The sequence below is a fragment of the Nematostella vectensis genome, chromosome 8 (genome assembly GCF_932526225.1).
Source record: "Nematostella vectensis chromosome 8, jaNemVect1.1, whole genome shotgun sequence".
NCBI classification, from domain to species: Eukaryota; Metazoa; Cnidaria; class Anthozoa; order Actiniaria; family Edwardsiidae; genus Nematostella; species Nematostella vectensis.
In genome coordinates this window covers 16,071,366-16,098,890 of record NC_064041.1, presented here as the reverse complement: position 1 = coordinate 16,098,890, position 27,525 = coordinate 16,071,366, and the positions used below count along the sequence as shown (strand labels likewise).

General features: G+C 38.9%; 1 protein-coding gene across 1 annotated transcript; it reads left to right on the top strand.

The window, feature by feature from the left end:
• The first annotated feature begins 119 nt into the window (after window positions 1-119).
• LOC5505364 (phospholipase A-2-activating protein) lies at window positions 120-27,522 on the top strand. Its single transcript, XM_048731275.1, has 28 exons — window positions 120-446; window positions 589-648; window positions 801-891; window positions 1,009-1,115; window positions 4,061-4,190; window positions 5,512-5,583; window positions 6,551-6,618; window positions 6,840-6,930; window positions 9,492-9,555; window positions 9,627-9,673; window positions 9,830-9,891; window positions 10,568-10,626; window positions 11,024-11,053; window positions 11,180-11,257; window positions 11,695-11,767; window positions 12,360-12,503; window positions 12,783-12,878; window positions 13,270-13,356; window positions 14,175-14,233; window positions 14,582-14,662; window positions 14,987-15,026; window positions 18,596-18,803; window positions 19,173-19,275; window positions 19,475-19,551; window positions 25,353-25,422; window positions 25,746-25,808; window positions 25,959-26,051; window positions 27,022-27,522. Exons 1-28 carry the CDS (start codon window positions 215-217, stop codon window positions 27,064-27,066), a joined length of 2,430 nt encoding a protein of 809 aa, XP_048587232.1. The 5' UTR covers window positions 120-214; the 3' UTR covers window positions 27,067-27,522.
• The last annotated feature ends 3 nt before the right edge of the window (window positions 27,523-27,525 follow it).

Below are 27,525 nucleotides of genomic sequence, written 5' to 3'. Positions count from 1 at the left end.
CGCGCAGTGGTGGTTACTAAAAATAGCCGGATTCGGAATTGACCAAGTAGAACTAATAAGCAACTAATAAAGCACTACATTTGGTATCCCTGTGGTATCAAAGATCGGCGACGGTAAAAGGTCAGCGGTTACTCCTTCATTTCAAAGTTTGTCGTCTCTTTCACTTTTCTTTCCCTTAAAAACCCTCAATTTTTCCGACAAAGAATTTAAAAGAATGCCCTACAAGCTAAGCAGTGTATTAAGAGGGCATGAACTAGATGTTCGTGCCGTCTTTCCTGGTGTATTCCCAGAAGGATCAATTCTCTCTGCGTCTAGAGATCGTACAACCCGTGTCTGGGTTACTGAAGATGGAGGACGGACTTACAGCGAGGGCCATGCTTTCGCGGGTCATAAAAACTTTATTTCCTCCGTTTGTGCCATGGCTCCAACAGAAAACTATCCCCATGGTATGTTCCTTTAGCACCTTTGCGCTTTAATGAAATTGCTAATTTAGCTGAGGGAGTTTTATAGACCGCAATTGTTGTCAAATCTAGAATGTATTCTTTTGTTGTTGTTGACGCAATTTTGCTGATTCATAATAATTTTCAGGTTTGATTGCTACTGGTGGACATGACAATGTGATTCTCGTTTGGACACTCGATTCTGTTGGTGCGTATTATGTTATGCTGTCTTAAAATAAGAAAAATTGTATTCATGTGTTTTGTGACTGATAATGATTTAGCTTTTTAATTTTTTGATTTAGTTTGATGTAGTTTGCCAATGGTAGTTTGTGTGATATTTTTTCTCTCTCTCCTGATCAGAGCCCATCTACAGCCTCACTGGTCACACCGACACCGTGTGCTCGCTTGTCGCAGGGAAATTTGGAACTCTGTTATCAGGGTCGTGGGACAAGTGAGTCTATCTATCAAGTTTATTTGTTTATTTCTTGTAAGGTATCCACTTTACGAAACTGACATCAGCCTACTACTAGGTCTGCCCTGTGTAATTATCTGTTCTACTTTCTGACAGGACTGCTAAGGTGTGGCTTGGTCCCAAATGTGTTATGACCCTAGAGGGACACGACGCAGCCGTCTGGGCCGTCCTTTTAATGCCTGACCATGGACTCATGCTAACAGGTACAGTAAATCAGTATATCAATCTATATGAAATACGTTGTACAGTAAATCAGTATATCAATCTGTATAAAATGTGTTGTACAGTAAAATCAGTATATCAATCTGTATAAAATAATATGTTGTACAGTAAAATCGGTATATCAATCTGTATGAAATATGTTGTACAGTAAAATCAGTACTGTATATCAATCTGTATGAAATATGTTGTACAGTAAAATCAGTACTGTATATCAATCTGTATGAAATATGTTGTACAGTAAATCAGTATATCAATCTGTATAAAATATGTTGTACAGTAAATCAGTATATCAATCTGTATAAAATAATATGTTGTACAGTAAAATCAGTACTGTATATCAATCTGTATAAAATACGTTGTACAGTAAATCAGTATATCAATCTGTATAAAATATGTTGTACAGTAAAATCAGTACTGTATATCAATCTGTATGAAATACGTTGTACAGTAAATCAGTATATCAATCTGTATAAAATATGTTGTACAGTAAAATCAGTACTGTATATAAATCTGTATGAAATATGTTGTACAGTAAAATCAGTACTGTATATCAATCTGTATGAAATATGTTGTACAGTAAATCAGTATATCAATCTGTATAAAATATGTTGTACAGTAAATCAGTATATCAATCTGTATGAAATATGTTGTACAGTAAAATCAGTACTGTATATAAATCTGTATGAAATACGTTGTACAGTAAATCAGTATATCAATCTGTATAAAATATGTTGTACAGTAAAATCAGTACTGTATATCAATCTGTATGAAATATGTTGTACAGTAAATCAGTATATCAATCTGTATAAAATATGTTGTACAGTAAATCAGTATATGTCAATCTGTGTATGAAATATGTTGTACAGTAAAATCAGTACTGTATATCAATCTGTATGAAATATGTTGTACAGTAAAATCAGTATATATCAATCTGTGTATGAAATATGTTCTACCAGTAAAATCAGTATATCAATCTGTATGAAATATGTTGTAAAGTAAAATCAGTAATATCAATCTGTATGAAATATGTTGTACAGTAAAATCAGAATATCAATATGTATGAAATACGTTGTACAGTTAAGGTAATCCCCTTGAAATAGTTCTACAACCCAGAATTTTTTTAAAACTTGGCATAAACAATATTGAAGTTAAGGGCTTTCAAAAAATGTAATGTAAAAATGGGGGTACCGTTCTCGTTTTCACAACAGAGGGGCGTAGAGTTGACGCTTTTTTACTGATCACGCAAGTAAAAATCCAAACTCTTAGTTTTCAAAAAGAGTGCCTATAGTCTTTAGAAAATTAAGTTCTGTTTGTCTAGCTGCCAAAATCCGACCCCCTAAACAATAACCCGTAGTAGCTAATGTTCAAACAAATCACATTTTAAGAGATCGCACTAAAAGACATTGTTTTCGCCACTATTCATACAGTAGAAAGCGCCATTTTGAAGTATTTTTACGGCTTTTAAGAGAAATAACAAAACTTCTACAACCCAACTTTTTTTCTTCTTTCAGTATATCATTCTTCCGTATATATTTAACTATTTTAGCAATTAAAAAATGGGGGTAACCGACTTAATTTTTCTGTCAAAGCGATTTAAAGTAAAAAAACACGCGCCTTTTGCTGTGTTTTCTTGTACAACTGTGGCACGTTCGTGCACTTAATACCGGAAAATTCAAACAAACAGCGCGCGCCACTATGCACAGAAGGGGTGCGAAGTGCAATTCAAGGGAATTACCTTAATTCAGTATATCAATCTGTATGAAGACGTTGTAAAGTAAAATCAGAAATATCAATCTGTATGAAAGACGTTGTAAAGTAAAATCAGAAATATCAATCTGTATGAAAGACTTTGTAAAGTAAAATCAGAAATATCAATCTGTACGAAATATGTCGTACAGTAAAATCAGTATATATCAATCTGTATGAAATATGTTGTACAGTAAAATCAGTATATCAATCTGTATAAAATATGTTGTACAGTAAAATCAGTAATATCAATCTGTATAAAATATGTCATACAGTAAAATCAGTAATATCAATCTGTATGAAATATGTTGTACAGTAAAATCAGTAATATCAAACTGTATGAAATATGTTGTACAGTAAAATCAGTAATATCAATCTGTATGAAATACGTTGTTTGTACAGTAAAATCAGTAATATCAATCTGTTTAAAATATGTCATACAGTAAAATCAGTAATATCAATCTGTATGAAATATGTTGTACAGTAAAATCAGTAATATCAATCTGTATGAAATATGTCGTACAGTAAAATCAGTAATATCAATCTGTTTAAAATATGTCATACAGTAAAATCAGTAATATCAATCTGTATGAAATATGTTGTACAGTAAAATCAGTATTATCAATCTGTATGAAATAATATGTTGTACAGTAAAATCAGTAATATCAATCTGTATGAAATATGTTGTACAGTAAAATCAGTAATATCAATCTGTATGAAATATGTCGTACAGTAAAATCAGTAATATCAATCTGTTTAAAATATGTCATACAGTAAAATCAGTAATATCAATCTGTATGAAATATGTTGTACAGTAAAATCAGTATATCAAATGTGTATGAAATAATATGTTGTACAGTAAAATCAGTATATCAATCCATAGTTAACTATGGTCAACTAATGATAAATCTGTTTGAAATACATTTTTATAGCACACATGGCATCTGAATTAATTATACAACTTTTGCTTACCATTTTTGGTGAATGTTACACTGAGTTATGTACATGCTGTTAGATGCTTGGGAATTTCAGCATCCAAAAAAAGATGAATTTCAAAATAATGTATGTAACATGTGACATCTTAAATACTGGAAACATGATGCAGGATCTTAATCTTGTTGTGCTGATGTCAGATTATGTCTGTGTAGTGGTAATGATATGTTTATATTTTTCTACTCAGGTTCTGCTGACAAAACAATTAAGCTGTGGAAGGCGGGGTCATGCCAGTCGACTTTCACGGGTCATACAGACTGTGTCAGAGGACTCGCTGTTATATCACCTGTGGAGTTCATCTCTTGTTCAAATGACTGGTGAGGTCAAAATATTTCCCTTCCCTCTACCCTATGCCCCCTCTCCTCCTTCCACATGGTCCCTCCTCCCCCCCTATCCTAGGATCTCCCCACCTACCCTAGTTTTCCCATTTTTAACTAGGGAATGCGAAGCATGTATGAGTTATTGTGGGGACTCCAATGTCACTCCATCATTGGATCACTAATCCGTAAATCTTTTATGGTCTTTCTGTGCTTTTGCAACACAGCAATCCTTAGGTCATCCTTTTAACTTCCGGTTAAAGATTAGTACTATAAAATGGCTTGTGACCCCTACGATCATTTAATGTTTGTATAGCCGTAAAATATATATAAGCTAGTATTTTCAGAAAAGTCTTCCATGTGGGTTGAGCGTGCGCATGCACTTTCCACACCGAAGTCAATCGATCTTCTATGGTTCAGTTCAATTCAAGTTGTTATTTTTGCAAACAAAACAAGTAAAATGCTAGCAAAGCTTTTAACTCTTTCTCTAAGTATTTGCCGATTCACGTCTCTGGGTTTTCGCGTTGTTTGTTTGAATTTGTGCTTGAAGAGCGACTAGTAAAACTGTGACTTTTAAGTCCGAGAAACATGAGGTAAAGGATCTGTTAGCTGGGTCTCTGGTTGCAGGGTGATAAGAAAAAAGCCTCTGTTCAAAGGACAAAATAGAAGAGGATAGATTCCCTCAAATTACTTTTTCACAATTCTTCCCAATCAACTAAACTAAATATCAAACAAAACTCGTCGAAACATATGCTCCCGCTTCTTCATCGAATAATGATTTTGCGCTTTACTAGAATGCTAATAGCATAAAACAGTAGCGTGATCAATTATTGCGGGTATTATATTTTGTTTCTGGAAAGAATATGCTGAAATTTGACATGCTAGCAAAAAGCTTTTTGATCATTATGATACCAATAGTAACAAAAATAATTTTAGTTACTGGTCAACTCATTAATGGCATGTTAGCTAGCGGTGCGAACACTGGTCTATGACCGCAGCTTCCTGGGTTCAATTCCCATTCTTTTCTTTTTTTTTACTTTTATGATAATAATTAATTATACTGTTCTTGGTGTGTCATGACATCGAAAAGAAAAAAGGTATAAGGACATTTTTATGTACTCTCAGCATATTGGACGTGTTCATGCTTTGTTCACTAATCCTGTGTATCTTTTATGCACACAAGAACATAACTAGGAAAATACATTTGCATTCACCAGTTGGCTCAGAGAGCCTTTGATCTCCTATCCTATGGTCCCCCTCCTTCTTTGCCATGGTTGTCAAATGTCAAGTTGTGTTGAATGAATATCTCATTGTTTTGAAGTACCATCAGACGATGGATGACTACTGGTGAATGCCTACAAGTTTATGCAGGACATGAGAACTTCATTTACAGGTAAGTGGATTATCAAACTCTTTGAGACTCTCATCTTTTGTTGTTTACCTTGTCATTATTTGCATTTTAGTGTACCAAATTAAATTTGTAAGAAATGCCATATTGGAGATAAGCCGATGCAAATGGATCTTTTCTACTGGCGGAATATCTGCTGTGATGACAAAATGGTAGCTGGCAGAGAAATGGAAGTTCAAGAAACAGCTTAAGGGTGCACTGACATCTGTTGCTAGGGAAAATTAAATACAGCACAAAAGCCTTATAGAAAGTAATGAGGGTCTGATATTTGCTAAGTTGACCACCAAAAGTGTGCTGACTTTTTTGATGATGTTATCCCGTTACGTCATCGTGTGACGTCATAAATACAGAAAAAAGCAAATATTTCAAGTAAACTTGCTTGAAAATAATTATTGAATACGTTTTATGAATCTTGAGAGATGGGCGCATTAAGCCAAGCATGCGTTTGAGAAATGACTTAGACAAATCAAATGAAATGATTTTAACAAATTCCAATAGTGTTTCGTGGTATTTACACTTCTAAGGAATAATATCCGTCATATCATGATCAAAACTGAAATTAGTGTTTTATAAATTCGTAGCACGCGTTACTTTTCAATGCGCGCGCGAGCGTCTGCAACCGGTGTTTGCAGCGCGCGCAGATATAGTGGAAATTGAAAACTCAGGCTTTAAAAACATTGCCTTAAAAATATTCGCTAAATGTTTGTTTGTTTTTACAAACATAGGAAATAAGGTAAGGTTGAGTTCAACTTAAATTCCATTTTTGTGAAATTAGAGTGCATATTTTTTGTTTCTTTTATTTCAAGAAAGCTTGAAATGACGAATTCCATGTAATGTATATGCGCGCGCTCAACGCCACCAGCGTAGCAACGTCGTTACTGAGCAACACTAATGTCAGTACACCCTTAACTCCTGTCTGCATTCACTAAGAAATTTTGTTTCCATTTCTTAGTATTGCTGCATTGTCTGGAGGTGGATTTGCGTCAGTTGGAGAAGACAGAACTTTACGAGTATGGAAAGGTACAGTATGGCATGCAGGGTGTGAATGGATGGATGGGCTGCAGCCCCTAAGATCTTGGCAAAAGTTTCATTATACAAAAAATCTCTAAAATAGATCTTTTATCAATTTCTTAAAAGAGAATCTATGCAATTATTGTGGTAAGGCCTCTGTCATTAGCTATATGGGACTAGACATTACCTGCTATTTGTACCATTTTATTATGTGATTTACTTATGTCTAGGTGACTCCAGTCCACAAGTCATCACACTACCAGCAACCTCCATCTGGGCTGTCACCTGCCTGTCAAATGGCGACATTGTCACTGGAGCAAGGTACAGTATTTGAGTGGTGGTGATGGTGACGGTATTGATGATGATGGTAGTGGTGGTAATGGTAGTAGTGGTGATGATGGTAGTAGTGGCGATGGTGACGGTATTGATGGTGATGGTAGTGGTGGCGACGGTAGTGGTGGCGACGGTGGCGATGGTGATGGTAGTGGTGGCGATGGTGACGGTATTGATGATGATGGTAGTGGTGGCGATGGTGACGGTGGTGGTGGTAGTGGTGGTAATGGTAGTAGTGGTGATGATGGTAGTAGTGGTGATGATGGTAGTGGTGGCGATGGTAGTGGTGGCGATGATGACGGTATTGATGACGATGGTAGTGGTGATAATGGTAGTAGTGGTGATGATGGTAGTAGTGGCGATGGTGATGGTAGTGGCGATGGTGATGGTATTGATGATGATGGTAGTGGTGATAATGGTAGTAGTGGTGATGATGGTAGTAGTGGCGATGGTAGTGGTGGTGGTGATGGTATTGATGATGATGGTGATGGTGGTGGTGATGGTATTGATGATGATGGTAGTAGTGGCGATGGTGATGGTAGTGGTGGTGGTGATGGTATTGATAATAATGGTAGTGGTGATGGTGATGGTATTGATGATGATGGTAGTGGCGATGGTGATGGTATTGATGATGATGGTAGTGGTGGCAATGGTGATGGTATTGATGATGATGGTAGTGATGGCAATGGTGATGGTATTGATGATGTTGGTAGTGGTGATAATGGTAGTAGTGGTGATGATGATGGTAGTAGTGGTGATGATGATGGTAATGATTATAAATGGTAGTGGTGATGGTGATTGGTGATAATGGTAGTGGTGTAGTGATGTAATTGATGATAATGGTAGTGGTGATGGTGATGGTGGTGGTGATGGTATTGATGATGATGGTAGTGGTGATGATGGTGGTATAGATGATAATGGTGGTGGTGATAATGGTAGTGGTGGCGATGGTGATGGTATTGATGATGATGGTAGTGGTGATGATGATGGTATTGATGATAATGGTAGTGGTGATGATGATAATAGTAGTGGTGGTGATAATGATGGTATTGATGGTAATGGTAGTGGTGATGATGATGATGGTAGTGGTGGCAATGGTGATGGTATTGATGATGATGGTAGTGGTGATGATGATGGTGATAATGATGGTATTGATGATAATGGTAGTGGTGATGATGATGGTGATGATGATAATAGTAGTGGTGGTGATAATGATGGTATTAATGATAATAGTAGTAGTGGTGATGATGATGGTATTGATGATAATGGTAGTGGTGATGATGATGGTATTAAAGATAATGGTAGTGGTGGTGATGGTATTGATGATAATGGTAGTGGTTATAATGGTAGTGGTGGTGATGGTATTGATGATAATGGTAGTGGTTATAATGGTAGTAGTGGTGGTGATGATGGTATTGATTATAATGGTATTGGTGATAATGATAGTGGTGATGGTGATTGATGATAATGGTAGTGGGGTAGTGATGTAATTGATGATAATGGTAGTGGTGATGGTGATGGTGGTGGTGATGGTATTGAAGATAATGGTAGTGATGATGATGATGGTATTGATGATGATGGTAGTGGTGATGGTGATGGCAATGACCAGATAATTATTTTGATGATTATAGTAGTGATGATAATGATGGTAGTGATGAGGACAGTGGTGATGATGATGGTTGTGGTGGTGGTGATTGTGTTGTTGATGATGACAGTGATAATGATAGCAATTATTAGTATTGTTTTATATATTTTGATGATGATGATGATGATGATGGTAGTGATGATGATGGTGGTGGTGATGGCATTGATGATGATGGTAGTGGTGGTGATGGTATTGATGATGATAGTAGTGGTGGTGATGATGATGGTATTGATGGTAATGGTAGTGGTGATGATGATGGTGATGATGATGATGGTAGTGGTTGTGATGATGATGGTATTGATGATGATGTTATCGATAATAATGGTAGTGGTGATGGTGATGGTATTGATGATAATGGTAGTGGTGATGATGATGGTATTGATGGTAATGGTAGTGGTGATGATGATGATCATAGTGGTGGCAATGGTGATGGTATTGATGATGATGGTAGTGGTGATGATGATGGTATTGATGATGATGGTATTGATAATAATGGTAGTGGTGATGGTGATGGTATTGATGATAATGGTAGTGGTGATGGTGATGGTATTGATGATAATGGTAGTGGTGATGGTGATGGTATTGATAATAATGGTAGTGGTGATGGTGATGGTGGTGGCAGTGGTGATTGTGTTGTTGATGATGACAATGATTAGTATTGTTTTAATCTTTTTGATGATGATGATGATGATGGTAGTGATGATGATGGTGATGGTAGTGATGATGATGATGGTGATGGTGGTGATGATTATATATATTGATGGTAGTAATGATTATGGTGGTAGTAGTGATGATGACGACGACGATGACAACGATGATGATGATGAACATGGGCTTTTATAGTGCTGTACAACTTATTTATTTAGTCAGCCCTTAACTAAATGATCCCCTCATGCCATTCCAGTGATGGTGTTCTGCGTGTGTTCTCATGCCAAGAAGAGAGGTTTGCTTCACCTGAAGAGATCAAGGTTTGTTAAATGTTATTGCTTAAAAGATATATATTGATATGCTGATAATAACACTTTGATTTTTGCTATAGATCTTTGAAGATGAAGTCGCAAGTCAAACAATCCCTGCACAGGCTAGGTACAGTAACATTAAAACATCTTTGAGCTCTTAAGTCAGGTCACATTATAGCAATTTAGTAACGGCAAGAGAGAGCAAAGCATAGAATAATCTAGTGCTAAGAGGTTTGACTATTAGGATTATTGGAATGTCATGTTGTTTTTATATGTTCCACAGTGGTCAGATAGGAGACATCAAGATGGACCAGCTCCCTGGACCAGAGGCCCTTCTTAGACCAGGTGAAGTAGAGTTAAGTTAGAGTTAAGTGGTAGTATAGAGATGGTCTTAATGGCTATTCACACCCAAGCTAGTCATGAGGAGGCCCTTCTTAGACCAGGTGAAGTACAGTTAAATGGTAGTATAGAGATGATCCCAAAGGCTAGTCACACTTAGGCTAGTCACGAGGAGGCCTTTCTTAGACCAGGTGAAGTACAGTTAAATGGTAGTATAGAGATGATCCCAAAGGCTAGTCACACTTAGGCTAGTCACGAGGAGGCCTTTCTTAGACCAGGCGAAGTACAGTTAAATGGTAGTATAGAGATGATCCCAAAGGCTAGTCACACTTAGGCTAGTCACGAGGAGGCCTTTCTTAGACCAGGTGAAGTACAGTTAAATGGTAGTATAGAGATGATCCCAAAGGCTAGTCACACCTTGGCTAGTCACGAGGAGGCCCTTCTTAGACCAGGTGAAGTAGAGTTTAGTGGAAGTATAGAGATGCTCCCAGAGGCTAGTCACACTTAGGCTAGTCATGCCAAGTGCCCAGGAGCACTTGATTTGAAGCCTTGCCATGTGTGGCTTTCCCACCAGTGAACTGGTGTAAGGGACTACACTGTTATGTGAACAAGGCAATTTTGCTTTGTGATAATTGTGAACAATTAAATGTGGTGTTAGCAAGGTGATTTTTGTTTCTTAAAGGCAAGCGAAGTGGTCAAACAATTATGGTCAGGCGAGGGCAGACAGTAGAATGTCACCAGGTACTGTAATACTTTCCAACACTCCTCTGTTGTCCCACAAATAGATCTCTTTTCTGTGCATTTTTTACTCTTAAAGATGCATATCCAATGTCACAGAGCATACCATGACAAAAGTTTGATTTGACACCCCAACTGAGATGATTTTTTTGATGGACCAGAGAAGATGTGTTTTTAGAGGACAGATACACCAAACAAGGTTTAAGTACTTTATAACATGCACTTTCAAACATGCCCACGCTATTTATCACACCTGCTTGTATACAGTACTCATAAACTCTTCTCTGTCTATAACAGTAAAGTTTTGATGTAAAATCTTTTCTATTTGTTTTTGTTTTTGTATTTGTATTGTAAAATCTTTTTACTATTTGTTTTAATCGCAAAAACCTTTTTTTTTCAGTGGAATGACATAGAGGGGAAATGGGACAAGGTTGGTCAACTATTAACCTTGCTTTGTCCTCTACTGATACATTATCATGTTAAACTGTGTTATCTACCTTAAATGCACTATGGCATCAGAACATGGCCAACATGGCAATCCTTGTTGTATCTGTAGATTGGAGAGGTAGTAGGTGCACCTGGCAGTGAAGGCACGGCAGCATCAAGCTCCAACAAGACGATGTACAAGGGAAAGGTAAAACGATGGACTTACCAGGAAGGGACTTAACAGGAAGGCAGGCTTACTTGGAAGGGGAAGACAGACTTACTGTACTGAGGAGAAAAAGACAGTATTACTGTACTGAGGAGAAAAAGACAGACTTACTGTACTGAGGAGATTAAAAATACAGACTTACTCATAATTCATAATCTATTTAAAATCCATCTCACTTTATATAAAAATATTTTTTACTTGAATTGAATTTCAAGGGGAAGTGCCTTAGTTATCTGCACTTTTAACAGATTACTGTATCTGCCTTCTAATAGATTAACTTAACAACACATGCCAAATCATAAAATAATTCATTTTGTATCAAATTTTTTGTCACTTGTGTCTTTGTTGGATGCTTCTACAGTTGTTTCACAATTGTTAACCTCTGGAGTTCTTATCATTTGTTTGATATTTCCTTTCAGGAGTATGATTATGTCTTTAGTGTTGAGATCCAGGAGGGGAAACCGCCACTCAAACTTCCGTACAATGTTACAGGTAAAAGAATCACCTGTTAGCATGGGCTCAATGCTTTGACAGAGAGAAATACCTTGCACATGTGCACTGCAAAAAGATAGGCTACAATTTCTTAGAATGGCCTTTGGTTCCTTCCATTCCAGAATGAATTACCCAATTAAAAACACTGCATACCATTAGAAATGCACACCTCCAAGATTTTCAGTTATTTTTTTCTTTACATCTAAAAGAAACAGCTGAAAGTATAGGAATGAAAGCACAGATATTTATGACATTCACGCATGAGCGTGCGTAGCCCATACCTAAGAAAAAGTGATATACAAAAAAATATGGTAAAAAATATTGGTAACCCATCGACCCATGTCCTTCCATCCGTCCGTCCAAAAAGAAAAAGTCTCATCACATTTTAAAAAGTTGCATCTGATTTTTTTTGTTATTTCTTGCTTAGCATGGGGCTGTTTTCTAAATTCTTGTGTATCATTCCCCCAAGTACCCCAAGGCCCATAATACCTTGGTAATAATGAATTATTATTAAAAAGATTGTGGTACATATTTCCTTGGTAATAATGAATTATTATTAAAAAAGAGTGTGGTACATATTTCTCCTCGGCAGATGACCCTTGGGTGGCAGCGCATAATTTTCTGGAAGCCAATGATTTGAGTCAAATGTTTCTAGACCAAGTTGTCAGCTTTATCCAGAAGAACACAGCAAATGTAACTATTGGACCACCAGGCAGTGCATGTGACCCATTTACTGGTATGTGTCTGGACCATCATAATCAAAACCCCTACTAGTAGGGTTTCAATACTCTCCTCATAATAATCATCATCACCACCAACATCATCACCATTACCATCATCACAGTCATCATCATCATCATCATCATCAATGCCATTATCATTACCACCATAATTATCATCATTATCATCACCATCCTCAGGATGTCTATCACTTATACATAATGCTGATTCTGCTGGATAATTTCCTCATATTTGCTAACTTGATTTTTATTGTTTTGCCTAATGTTTTGTAAAGGCAGCTCAAGATATGTACCAGGTTCCACTCCATCACACTCGAGCCTCAGCAACCAGCCTTCGAACACGGGTGGCGGAGCTGTTGACCCCTTTACAGGTAGACGCACCAGAGAGAGCTTGCACCCTGTTGGACATTTGGACATTGCACATGTGTTTGCTTACACGTTTGTACATTGATCCTTGTTTTATGTACGTTATCATAGAACTGTGTTATTAAGTTGAACTCCCAGGAGATTAAAGCAATGAATTTGACTTATTCCAATTTATGGTCCTTAAAATGTTAAAAATGCTAGATCAATATTTTCTGCTTTTTCCATCATATGAATTAGGATGTGGTTGTCTTGCAGGAATTGCATGTTGCATGTTTATCAATGGCGTACCTATCCACCTATACTTGGTTTGCATATGAAGTCATGCTTATTAGCATAAACTACCCAGTTATATTTAAAAAAATGGCTTTATATCCATATTATGGCATGTATCTTCAGGTGGGGGAAGCTATCGGCCATCGTATGGATCTGCTGGGCCTCCCATCGTGAGCGCTAATATAGGCGGGGCAGCGGACCCGTTTACTGGTAGGTGATGAGATGAAACAAAATAGAGTAAAATGAGCTAAAAATATTATTTTAGGCAGTGCATTTTTTCAATTCGTTTAGCATACAATATGCTGGCACCTCTGTAATGTCACTCTAAAAGCTGCTCATTATAATCCATTCTGACCATTACAATGGTGAAATAGAACCACATAGTCAAATGAGACAGATTAATCATTGCCATTTATGGAAAAAGTCACGTTATACGAAAAGACACTGATCTTAGGAATGTGCTAGACATTGCCTGAATAATGTATGTTGGGAAATTTAAAGGTCTTATAAGTTATACAACCATCATTTTCTAAGCATTTTACATTTGAAATCTTTATACGGTCATGCCCCATGGAACGCAAGCTCGTAAGCCGTCAAATGTTCTTCAAGTTGAATTCAGGGTGGAGAAGTAGAAAGATATTATCCATGTCTCGCCCGGTAATTGAACCTGTCTCAGCAGAGGCAAGAGGCCCCATATGCTGACTTATTAACACATTGGGCTACCTGTGCTGAGAGGCCCAACACGCTGAGATGTGTTAACACATTGGGCCACCTGTGCTGAGAGTCCCCACACGCTGAGATGTGTTAACACATTGGGCCACCTGTGTTGAGATGACCTACACGCTGAGATGTGTTAACACATTGGGCCACCTGTGTTGAGATGACCTACACGCTGAGATGTGTTAACACATTGGGCCACCTGTGTCGGGTCACAGTTGGAAACCTTTTCACTGCTTGTTGCCAATCTCTGGTACGCTGAAGCTACTCACATTTGTCCCGTCTGACAGTTGATAAACTTTTGTCTCCAGGGGGGAGCAGTTATCGCCCGGCAGGTCAGCCCCCCACAGGGAACCCATTCTTCCCCAAGGTGAGTCAATGGTTTAATATTGATGGGATATGATAACAAAGTTTTTTTAATGTAGAATTTTTTATCTATTGCAATGGTACACTTGGTTACTGGTTGAGTCGTACATTATTGTCTTATCTCAATTTATTATTAGTGTTATTTAAACACAAGGTGGTATTTAAAACCTGTAGATCCGACTTGTACTGTATGATAATTTTCATCGATTCATAACAATTTGACCAATGGCTGAGATTCCTCTGGGTGAATCATCTGGGGGCAGTTGTATTCATTAAGTTTGTATGCAGACACAGGATAACTTTCTATATAATCGCAGCTTATGGATTATTACTGATTTTTTAAAATAACCAGATGGACTTCGTGACGTTTGGAAACGCCAACACAAGTGGGATTTGGGGCAAGATAAGCGAGATCAATGAGAAGCTAAATACGGTAGGTACTAAGTTTGTACCTGTCAGCCGCCATTTTGTCATCCTAGCAAAATACCAAGTGTGAGAAAGCATCCATTTCCATCGGTTAGTTTGGGGAGTCAGTGTGATATTTTCAATTGAATTTAGTAAATAAGATATTAATCTTTGTTTGTAGATGGTTATTTCGAGGAACACATTATGTGCCTTACAATATGGAATGAATACAATAACAAATGTTTGGCTGACAAGGGCTGTTTAATCTTTTAATTAAAGTTTATTTGGCATGGTTGAATAAATCAATTTTATAAAAGGTTAATTTTTTTACTTTTAATGTTCTTTTGTTCAGGAAGAAAAACTCGTCCAAGAAGAGATGCAACACCTTAATGGTAAGTGTAAGGTTAAGAAACACTGAGGCAATACTTAGACCTTAATGGCAATTGTGAGGTTAAGGAATACTTAGGCTAAGGTAGACCTTAATGGTGAGTGTAAGGCTAAGCAATACTTAGGCTAAGGTAGACCTTAATGGCAAGTGTAAGGCTAAGCAATACTTAGTCTAAGGTAGACCTTAATGGCAAGTGTAAGGTAAAGGAACACTTAGTCTAAGGTAGACCTTAATGGTGAGTGTAAGGCTAAGCAATACTTAGGCTAAGGTAGACCTTAATGGTGAGTGTAAGGCTAAGCAATACTTAGGCTAAGGTAGACCTTAATGGTGAGTGTAAGGCTAAGCAATACTTAGGCTAAGGTAGACCTTAATGGCAAGTGTAAGGTTAAGGAACACTTAGTCTAAGTTAGACCTTAATGGTGAGTGTAAGGTTAAGGAACACTTAGTCTAAGGTAGACCTTAATGGCAAGTGTAAGGTTAAGGAACACTTAGTCTAAGGTAGACCTTAATGGTAAGTGTAAGGTTAAGGAACACTTAGTCTAAGGTAGACCTTAATGGCAAGTGTAAGGCTAAGCAATACTTAGTCTAAGGTAGACCTTAATGGCAAGTGTAAGGTTAAGCAATACTTAGTCTAAGGTAGACCTTAATGGTGAGTGTAAGGCTAAGCAATACTTAGTCTAAGGTACACCTTAATGGCAAGTGTAAGGTTAAGGAACACTTAGTCTAAGGTAGACCTTAATGGCAAGTGTAAGGTAAAGGAACACTTAGTCTAAGGTAGACCTTAATGGTGAGTGTAAGGCTAAGCAATACTTAGGCTAAGGTAGACCTTAATGGTGAGTGTAAGGCTAAGCAATACTTAGGCTAAGGTAGACCTTAATGGTGAGTGTAAGGCTAAGCAATACTTAGGCTAAGGTAGACCTTAATGGCAAGTGTAAGGTTAAGGAACACTTAGTCTAAGTTAGACCTTAATGGTGAGTGTAAGGTTAAGGAACACTTAGTCTAAGGTAGACCTTAATGGTGAGTGTAAGGCTAAGCAATACTTAGGCTAAGGTAGACCTTAATGGCAAGTGTAAGGTTAAGGAACACTTAGTCTAAGTTAGACCTTAATGGTGAGTGTAAGGTTAAGGAACACTTAGTCTAAGGTAGACCTTAATGGCAAGTGTAAGGTTAAGGAACACTTAGTCTAAGGTAGACCTTAATGGTAAGTGTAAGGTTAAGGAACACTTAGTCTAAGGTAGACCTTAATGGCAAGTGTAAGGCTAAGCAATACTTAGTCTAAGGTAGACCTTAATGGCAAGTGTAAGGTTAAGCAATACTTAGTCTAAGGTAGACCTTAATGGTGAGTGTAAGGCTAAGCAATACTTAGTCTAAGGTACACCTTAATGGCAAGTGTAAGGTTAAGGAACACTTAGTCTAAGGTAGACCTTAATGGCAAGTGTAAGGTAAAGGAACACTTAGTCTAAGGTAGACCTTAATGGTGAGTGTAAGGCTAAGCAATACTTAGGCTAAGGTAGACCTTAATGGTGAGTGTAAGGCTAAGCAATACTTAGGCTAAGGTAGACCTTAATGGTGAGTGTAAGGCTAAGCAATACTTAGGCTAAGGTAGACCTTAATGGTGAGTGTAAGGCTAAGCAATACTTAGGCTAAGGTAGACCTTAATGGCAAGTGTAAGGTTAAGGAACACTTAGTCTAAGTTAGACCTTAATGGTGAGTGTAAGGTTAAGGAACACTTAGTCTAAGGTAGACCTTAATGGTGAGTGTAAGGCTAAGCAATACTTAGGCTAAGGTAGACCTTAATGGCAAGTGTAAGGTTAAGGAACACTTAGTCTAAGTTAGACCTTAATGGTGAGTGTAAGGTTAAGGAACACTTAGTCTAAGGTAGACCTTAATGGCAAGTGTAAGGTTAAGGAACACTTAGTCTAAGGTAGACCTTAATGGTAAGTGTAAGGTTAAGGAACACTTAGTCTAAGGTAGACCTTAATGGCAAGTGTAAGGCTAAGCAATACTTAGTCTAAGGTAGACCTTAATGGCAAGTGTAAGGTTAAGCAATACTTAGTCTAAGGTAGACCTTAATGGTGAGTGTAAGGCTAAGCAATACTTAGTCTAAGGTACACCTTAATGGCAAGTGTAAGGTTAAGGAACACTTAGTCTAAGGTAGACCTTAATGGCAAGTGTAAGGTTAAGGAACACTTAGTCTAAGGTAGACCTTAATGGTAAGTGTAAGGTTAAGGAACACTTAGTCTAAGGTAGACCTTAATGGCAAGTGTAAGGCTAAGCAATACTTAGTCTAAGGTAGACCTTAATGGCAAGTGTAAGGTTAAGCAATACTTAGTCTAAGGTAGACCTTAATGGTGAGTGTAAGGCTAAGCAATACTTAGTCTAAGGTACACCTTAATGGCAAGTGTAAGGTTAAGGAACACTTAGTCTAAGGTAGACCTTAATGGCAAGTGTAAGGTAAAGGAACACTTAGTCTAAGGTAGACCTTAATGGTGAGTGTAAGGCTAAGCAATACTTAGGCTAAGGTAGACCTTAATGGTGAGTGTAAGGCTAAGCAATACTTAGGCTAAGGTAGACCTTAATGGTGAGTGTAAGGCTAAGCAATACTTAGGCTAAGGTAGACCTTAATGGCAAGTGTAAGGTTAAGGAACACTTAGTCTAAGTTAGACCTTAATGGTGAGTGTAAGGTTAAGGAACACTTAGTCTAAGGTAGACCTTAATGGCAAGTGTAAGGTTAAGGAACACTTAGTCTAAGGTAGACCTTAATGGTAAGTGTAAGGTTAAGGAACACTTAGTCTAAGGTAGACCTTAATGGCAAGTGTAAGGCTAAGCAATACTTAGTCTAAGGTAGACCTTAATGGCAAGTGTAAGGTTAAGCAATACTTAGTCTAAGGTAGACCTTAATGGTGAGTGTAAGGCTAAGCAATACTTAGTCTAAGGTACACCTTAATGGCAAGTGTAAGGTTAAGGAACACTTAGTCTAAGGTAGACCTTAATGGCAAGTATAAGGTTAAGGAACACTTAGTCTAAGGTAGACCTTAATGGCAAGTGTAAGGTTAAGGAACACTTAGTCTAAGGTAGACCTTAATGGCAAGTGTAAGGTTAAGGAACACTTAGTCTAAGGTAGACCTTAATGGTGAGTGTAAGGCTAAGCAATACTTAGTCTAAGGTAGACCTTAATGGCAAGTGTAAGGTTAAGCAATACTTAGTCTAAGGTAGACCTTAATGGCAAGTGTAAGGTTAAGGAACACTTAGTCTAAGGTAGACCTTAATGGCAAGTGTAAGGTTAAGCAATACTTAGTCTAAGGTAGACCTTAATGGTGAGTGTAAGGTTAAGCAATACTTAGTCTAAGGTAGACCTTAATGGCAATTGTGAGGTTAAGCAATACTTAGTCTAAGGTAGACCTTAATGGCAAATGTAAGGTTAAGCAATACTTAGGCTAAGGTAGACCTTAATGGTGAGTGTAAGGTTAAGGAATACGTAGGTAGACGTTAATGGCAAATTTCTCCTGCTATTGTAGAGGTATCACTGTTTCTGTATAAAGGATGTGTTTTATTTGCACATGCGCAATGCAGATATACTGCTTGTAGCTGCGGACCCTGCACGTGCCTCGACCCAGTCCCTTTCCGAGAAGCAGCTCCTTGCCCTCAACAGAGCCCGCCAGTGGCCAGCGGACTCGCTATTCCCAGTCCTCGATATCGTGCGGCTTGTAGTTCGACACCAGTCTCTAGCGGCCAATGTTTCCGGCCCAGACCTTGTGGAACAACTCTTGATGATTTCCGGGTATGACGTCATTATCCACCTGACTTTGTTATTGCTGGGTAGCAAGGAGTCGCTTGTCCATCTGTTCTCAACGTCCCTTATCGGAGTTTGATGTTTTACAGAATTAAAACAATAGGTTGGCTGGTTAATAACTAAGACAAAGCAAACGTAATTGCCTGTGGGTTACCATTTAATTCCTACCGTAGATTATTGTGTTCCCTTGTCATGGCCTAAATCCTGGACTACCTGTGGGTTTTCGTATATTTTTTCATTTTTCGGTTGCCTTAGGGCTACCATTTCATGCCTAGATATTGGACTTCCTGTGTGTTCCCCTGTCATGCCAGGATTCTTGGACTACCTGTGGTTTATCGTACCTTGTTTCCATTGCAGACGTGATGGCCTTACCGCGAATGTTCTCCTGTCGTTCAGGATATTTGCCAACCTGTTTAGCTCAGCTGACGGGAAGGCAGTTATTTTACAATACAGAGAGAAGGTGCGAAAAACATGTTCAAATTTATTTAGGTATCTATACATGTGTAGAAAAGTAATGCTTATCTAAGCACGCATCATCGCGGTCTAAGTGCATTAACTATTGGAAAAATGTTAACATATTGGCCGCATGAGGGGAATGCGCGCCCTTTGGGCCTATCCATATTATTAATCTCAACACCCTATTTTATTGCCTTTCCCAGATCATAGAGCGCTTGATGTCGTGGCTGGACTGCGCTAATAAGAACGTCCACATCTCTATTTGTACAGTGTTTCTAAAGTAAGTTCAACTTCTCGGCAGCCTGGGCCGGTTTCCTAGTGCAAGTCGCGTCTTTTGTCTGGAGAGGAGCCCTCAGTCATATCTTGTGTTTGCTGCGAGGCAGGCGCCATTTTCTTCCATATGTCTTTTGTATTATCCCAGGTGCCATTTTCTTCCATATGTCTTTTGTATTATCCCAGGCGCCATTTTCTTCCATATGTCTTTTGTATTATCCCAGGCGCCATTTTCTTCCATATGTCTTTTGTATTATCCCAGGCGCCATTTTCTTCCATATGTCTTTTGTATTATCCCAGGCGCCATTTTCTTCCATATGTCTTTTGTATTATCCCAGGCGCCATTTTCTTCCATATGTCTTTTGTATTATCCCAGGCGCCATTTTCTTCCATATGTCTTTTGTATTATCCCAGGCGCCATTTTCTTCCATATGTCTTTTGTATTATCCCAGGCGCCATTTTCTTCCATATGTCTTTTGTATTATCCCAGGCGCCGTTTTCTTCCATATGTCTTTTGTATTATCCCAGGCGCCATTTTCTTCCATATGTCTTTTGTATTATCCCAGGCGCCATTTTCTTCCATATGTCTTTTGTATTATCCCAGGCGCCATTTTCTTCCATATGTCTTTTGTATTATCCTAGGCGCCGTTTTCTTCCATATGTCTTTTGTATTATCCCAGGCGCCGTTTTCTTCCATATGTCTTTTGTATTATCCCAGGCGCCATTTTCTTCCATATGTCTTTTGTATTATCCCAGGCGCCGTTTTCTTCCATATGTCTTTTGTATTATCCCAGGCGCCATTTTCTTCCATATGTCTTTTGTATTATCCCAGGCGCCGTTTTCTTCAATATGTCTTATGTATTATCCCAGGCGCCATTTTCATCCATATGTCTTTTGTATTATCCCAGGCGCCGTTTTCTTCCATATGTCTTTTGTATTATCCCAGGCGCCATTTTCTTCCATATGTCTTTTGTATTATCCCAGGCGCCATTTTCTTCCATATGTCTTTTGTATTATCCCAGGCGCCATTTTCTTCCATATGTCTTTTGTATTATCCCAGGCGCCGTTTTCTTCCATATGTCTTTTGTATTATCCCAGGCGCCATTTTCTTCAATATGTCTTTTGTATTATCCCAGGCGCCATTTTCTTCAATATGTCTTTTGTATTATCCCAGGCGCCATTTTCTTCCATATGTCTTTTGTATTATCCCAGGCGCCATTTTCTTCCATATGTCTTTTGTATTATCCTAGGCGCCGTTTTCTTCCATATGTCTTTTGTATTATCCCAGGCGCCGTTTTCTTCCATATGTCTTTTGCATTATCCCAGGCGCGTTTTCTTCAATATGTCTTTTGTATTATCCCAGGCGCCATTTTCTTCCATATGTCTTTTGTATTATCCCAGGCGCCATTTTCTTCCATATGTCTTTTGTATTATCCCAGGCGCCATTTTCTTCCATATGTCTTTTGTATTATCCCAGGCGCCGTTTTCTTCAATATGTCTTATGTATTATCCCAGGCGCCATTTTCTTCCATATGTCTTTTGTATTATCCCAGGCGCCGTTTTCTTCCATATGTCTTTTGTATTATCCCAGGCGCCATTTTCTTCCATATGTCTTTTGCATTATCCCAGGCGCCGTTTTCTTCAATATGTCTTTTGTATTATCCCAGGCGCCATTTTCTTCCATATGTCTTTTGTATTATCCCAGGCGCCATTTTCTTCCATATGTCTTTTGTATTATCCCAGGCGCCGTTTTCTTCCATATGTCTTTTGTATTATCCCAGGCGCCATTTTCTTCCATATGTCTTTTGTATTATCCCAGGCGCCATTTTCTTCCATATGTCTTTTGTATTATCCCAGGCGCCATTTTCTTCCATATGTCTTTTGTATTATCCCAGGCGCCGTTTTCTTCCATATGTCTTTTGTATTATCCCAGGCGCCATTTTCTTCCATATGTCTTTTGTATTATCCCAGGCGCCATTTTCTTCCATATGTCTTTTGTATTATCCCAGGCGCCGTTTTCTTCCATATGTCTTTTGTATTATCCCAGGCGCCGTTTTCTTCCATATGTCTTTTGTATTATCCCAGGCGCCATTTTCTTCCATATGTCTTTTGTATTATCCCAGGCGCCATTTTCTTCCATATGTCTTTTGTATTATCCCAGGCGCCGTTTTCTTCCATATGTCTTTTGTATTATCCCAGGCGCCATTTTCTTCCATATGTCTTTTGTATTATCCCAGGCGCCATTTTCTTCCATATGTCTTTTGTATTATCCCAGGCGCCATTTTCTTCCATATGTCTTTTGTATTATCCCAGGCGCCATTTTCTTCCATATGTCTTTTGTATTATCCCAGGCGCCATTTTCTTCCATATGTCTTTTGTATTATCCCAGGCGCCGTTTTCTTCCATATGTCTTTTGTATTATCCCAGGCGCCGTTTTCTTCCATATGTCTTTTGTATTATCCCAGGCGCCGTTTTCTTCCATATGTCTTTTGTATTATCCCAGGCGCCATTTTCTTCCATATGTCTTTTGTATTATCCCAGGCGCCATTTTCTTCCATATGTCTTTTGTATTATCCCAGGCGCCATTTTCTTCCATATGTCTTTTGTATTATCCCAGGCGCCATTTTCTTCCATATGTCTTTTGTATTATCCCAGGCGCCATTTTCTTCCACATGTCTTTTGTATTATCCCAGGCGCCATTTTCTTCCATATGTCTTTTGTATTATCCCAGGCGCCATTTTCTTCCATATGTCTTTTGTATTATCCCAGGCGCCATTTTCTTCCATATGTCTTTTGTATTATCCCAGGCGCCGTTTTCTTTCATATGTCTTTTGTATTATCCCAGGCGCCATTTTCTTCCACATGTCTTTTGTATTATCCCAGGCGCCGTTTTCTTCAATATGTCTTTTGTATTATCCCAGGCGCCATTTTCTTCCATATGTCTTTTGTATTATCCCAGGCGCCGTTTTCTTCCATATGTCTTTTGTATTATCCCAGGCGCCGTTTTCTTCCATATGTCTTTTGTATTATCCCAGGCGCCATTTTCTTTCATATGTCTTTTGTATTATCCCAGGCGCCGTTTTCTTCCATATGTCTTTTGTATTATCCCAGGCGCCGTTTTCTTCCATATGTCTTTTGTATTATCCCAGGCGCCATTTTCTTCCATATGTCTTTTGTATTATCCCAGGCGCCGTTTTCTTCCATATGTCTTTTGTATTATCCCAGGCGCCATTTTCTTCCATATGTCTTTTGTATTATCCCAGGCGCCATTTTCTTCCATATGTCTTTTGTATTATCCCAGGCGCCATTTTCTTCCATATGTCTTTTGTATTATCCCAGGCGCCATTTTCTTCCATATGTCTTTTGTATTATCCCAGGCGCCGTTTTCTTCCATATGTCTTTTGTATTTTCCCAGGCGCCATTTTCTTCCATATGTCTTTTGTATTATCCCAGGCGCCGTTTTCTTCCATATGTCTTTTGTATTATCCCAGGCGCCATTTTCTTCCATATGTCTTATGTATTATCCCAGGCGCCATTTTCTTCCATATGTCTTTTGTATTATCCCAGGCGCCATTTTCTTCCATATGTCTTTTGTATTATCCCAGGCGCCGTTTTCTTCCATATGTCTTTTGTATTATCCCAGGCGCCATTTTCTTCCATATGTCTTTTGTATTATCCCAGGCGCCATTTTCTTTCATATGTCTTTTGTATTATCCCAGGCGCCGTTTTCTTCCATATGTCTTTTGTATTATCCCAGGCGCCATTTTCTTCCATATGTCTTTTGTATTATCCCAGGCGCCATTTTCTTCCATATGTCTTTTGTATTATCCCAGGCGCCGTTTTCTTCCATATGTCTTTTGTATTATCCCAGGCGCCATTTTCTTCCATATGTCTTTTGTATTATCCCAGGCGCCGTTTTCTTCCATATGTCTTTTGTATTATCCCATGCGCCATTTTCTTCCATATGTCTTTTGTATTATCCCAGGCGCCATTTTCTTCCATATGTCTTTTGTATTATCCCAGGCGCCATTTTCTTCCATATGTCTTTTGTATTATCCCAGGCGCCATTTTCTTCCATATGTCTTTTGTATTATCCCAGGCGCCGTTTTCTTCCATATGTCTTTTGTATTATCCCAGGCGCCATTTTCTTCCATATGTCTTTTGTATTATCCCAGGCGCCGTTTTCTTCCATATGTCTTTTGTATTATCCCAGGCGCCATTTTCTTCCATATGTCTTTTGTATTATCCCAGGCGCCATTTTCTTCCATATGTTTTTTGTATTATCCCAGGCGCCATTTTCTTCCATATGTCTTTTGTATTATCCCAGGCGCCGTTTTCTTCCATATGTCTTTTGTATTATCCTAGGCGCCGTTTTCTTCCATATGTCTTTTGTATTATCCCAGGCGCCGTTTTCTTCCATATGTCTTTTGTATTATCCCAGGCGCCATTTTCTTCCATATGTCTTTTGTATTATCCCAGGCGCCATTTTCTTCCATATGTCTTTTGTATTATCCCAGGCGCCATTTTCTTCCATATGTCTTTTGTATTATCCCAGGCGCCATTTTCTTCCATATGTCTTTTGTATTATCCCAGGCGCCGTTTTCTTCCATATGTCTTTTGTATTATCCCAGGCGCCATTTTCTTCCATATGTCTTTTGTATTATCCCAGGCGCCATTTTCTTCCATATGTCTTTTGTATTATCCCAGGCGCCATTTTCTTCCATATGTCTTTTGTATTATCCCAGGCGCCGTTTTCTTTCATATGTCTTTTGTATTATCCCAGGCGCCATTTTCTTCCACATGTCTTTTGTATTATCCCAGGCGCCATTTTCTTCCATATGTCTTTTGTATTATCCCAGGCGCCGTTTTCTTCCATATGTCTTTTGTATTATCCCAGGCGCCATTTTCTTCCATATGTCTTTTGTATTATCCCAGGCGCCATTTTCTTTCATATGTCTTTTGTATTATCCCAGGCGCCGTTTTCTTCCATATGTCTTTTGTATTATCCCAGGCGCCATTTTCTTCCATATGTCTTTTGTATTATCCCAGGCGCCATTTTCTTCCATATGTCTTTTGTATTATCCCAGGCGCCGTTTTCTTCCATATGTCTTTTGTATTATCCCAGGCGCCATTTTCTTCCATATGTCTTTTGTATTATCCCAGGCGCCATTTTCTTCCATATGTCTTTTGTATTATCCCAGTCGCCATTTTCTTTCATATGTCTTTTGTATTATCCCAGGCGCCGTTTTCTTCCATATGTCTTTTGTATTATCCCAGGCGCCGTTTTCTTCCATATGTCTTTTGTATTATCCCAGGCGCCATTTTCTTCAATATGTCTTTTGTATTATCCCAGGCGCCATTTTCTTCCATATGTCTTTTGTATTATCCCAGGCGCCGTTTTCTTCCATATGTCTTTTGTATTATCCCAGGCGCCATTTTCTTCCATATGTCTTTTGTATTATCCCAGGCGCCATTTTCTTCCATATGTCTTTTGTATTATCCCAGGCGCCATTTTCTTCCATATGTCTTTTGTATTATCCCAGGCGCCATTTTCTTCCATATGTCTTTTGTATTATCCCAGGCGCCATTTTCTTTCATATGTCTTTTGTATTATCCCAGGCACCGTTTTCTTCCATATGTCTTTTGTATTATCCCAGGCGCCGTTTTCTTTCATATGTCTTTTGTATTATCCCAGGCGCCATTTTCTTCCACATGTCTTTTGTATTATCCCAGGCGCCATTTTCTTCCATATGTCTTTTGTATTACCCCGACAAAGTGCCGCTAGAAAGTAATCGTTTATTGTTTTAGTTTTTCAGTGGCTTATCGTAAGGAGCCTGACTTCGAGTCACAGATGACCTGCCTTTCCGAGCTAGGAACTGTAAGTGTGTGAATTCCGAACAAGAGACAGGATTTGTGTGATTTTATGACAAGAACTAAAGCAAAGACGTTTCTTCACGAGGGATGACAACTGGAAGTAGACAATTTTTTTTTTAACGGTATCACAACGCTAGAAGATCTCTTATTTGAGCCTGTGTGACGAAAAAGAAGTGTCTATTCTTATTTGGCTTAAGCAAAACTTACACATAGAGAAAACGTTGAGCTTCCGGTTGCTCTCCGTCTTCTAGAAACAAATAAACATCAACTGTACAGCCATCCATTAGAAGTGCTGATCATTTTCTAACTTTTCCTACCATATTTCAGATATTGAATTTTAAGATTGATAACGAGGCCCTATTCAGAGCGCTGGTGGCTGTCGGCAACATTGTAAGTATTCCAGGAAATTAATATTTATGTAACAATCCTGGCCTTCAAACGCATCAATAGCAATAAGTACTCCCAAATGTTTTGTGACAAGGAATCTATCGTACAATGGACCTCTAGTGCTTGAAAGAGTTAACCTTCGCTTTTTTCCAGGTATACGGTAACAAAGAAGCCGTTGAATGCGCTGAGAAACTAGCAACATCTGACGCGATCAAATCGTTAACCGGAGTCTCAGACCCAGCAAAGGTATAGCTTGTAAGCATGCGTTGAATAGTGTCATTGACCTAGCATAGGTATAGCTTGTAAGCATGCGTTGAATAGTGTCATTGACCTAGCATAGGTATAGCTTGTAAGCATGCGTTGAATAGTGTCATTGACCCAGCAAAGGTATAGCTTGTAAGCATGCGTTGAATAGTGTCATTGACCCAGCAAAGGTATAGCTTGTAAGCATGCATACAGCATGTGAAGACACTCCCTCGCACACTTTATGTTACATAAATTTATGTTACATAAATTTCGCGAGGGAGTGTCTTCACATGCTGTATGCGTGTGTTCACGTGCTGTATGAGTGTCTTCACGTGCTACATGCGTGTCTTCACGTGCTATATGCGTGTCTTCACGTGCTACATGCGTGTCTTCACGTGCTATATGCGTGTCTTCACGTGCTATATGCGTGTCTTCGCGTGCTATATGCGTGTCTTCGCGTGCTATATGCGTGTCTTCGCGTGCTATATGCGTGTCTTCGCTTGCTATATGCGTGTCTTCGCGTGCTATATGCGTGTCTTCGCGTGCTATATGCGTGTCTTCGCATGCTATATGCGTGTCTTCGCGTGCTATATGCGTGTCTTCGCGTGCTATATGCGTGTCTTCGCGTGCTATATGCGTGTCTTCGCGTGCTATATGCGTGTCTTCGCGTGCTATATGCGTGTCTTCACGTGCTGTATGCGTGTCTCCACGTGCTGTATGCGTGCTTCACGTGCTATATGCGTGTCCTTACGTGCTATATGCGTGTCTTCGCGTGCTATTTGCGTGTCTTCGCGTGCTATATGCGTGTCTTCGCGTGATATTTGCGTGTTTTCACGTGCTATATGCGTGTCTTCACGTGCTATTTGCTTGTCTTCACATGCTGTATGCGTGTCTTCGCGTGCTATGTTCGTTTTTTCGCGTGCTATATGCGTGTTTTCTCGTACTATGTGTGATGTTTTGTGTTCACTAGGTTGGCGAATGTGCAACGCGTGTACTGGAAGTGCTAAGTAGATGACCCCATACCCAAGCCAATCAGTTGACCCCATTCCACATCCAATCAGATGGCCCCATACCCCAGCCAATCAGATGACCCCATACCCTAGCCAATCAGATGACCCATACCCTAGCCAATCAGATGACCCCATACCCCAGCCAATCAGAGAACACGGGCATTATCGCGACAAAGAATTGTCTGGAAACAGCCAATTACTGGACAGAATAACCACGACAGCCAATCAGGAAAGGATTACGTCACACGGCGGGGTGTACTTGACGGAAAAGAGAAAGTGCTCAATGAATTGTAAGGGTTACGGCTATTGACACGGCGGGGTGTACTTGACGGAAAAAGAAAGTACTCAATGAATTGTAAGGGTTACGGCTATTGACACGGCGGGGTGTACTTGACGGAAAAGAGAAAGTGCTCAATGAATTGTAAGGGTTACGGCTATTGACACGGCGGGGTGTACTTGACGGA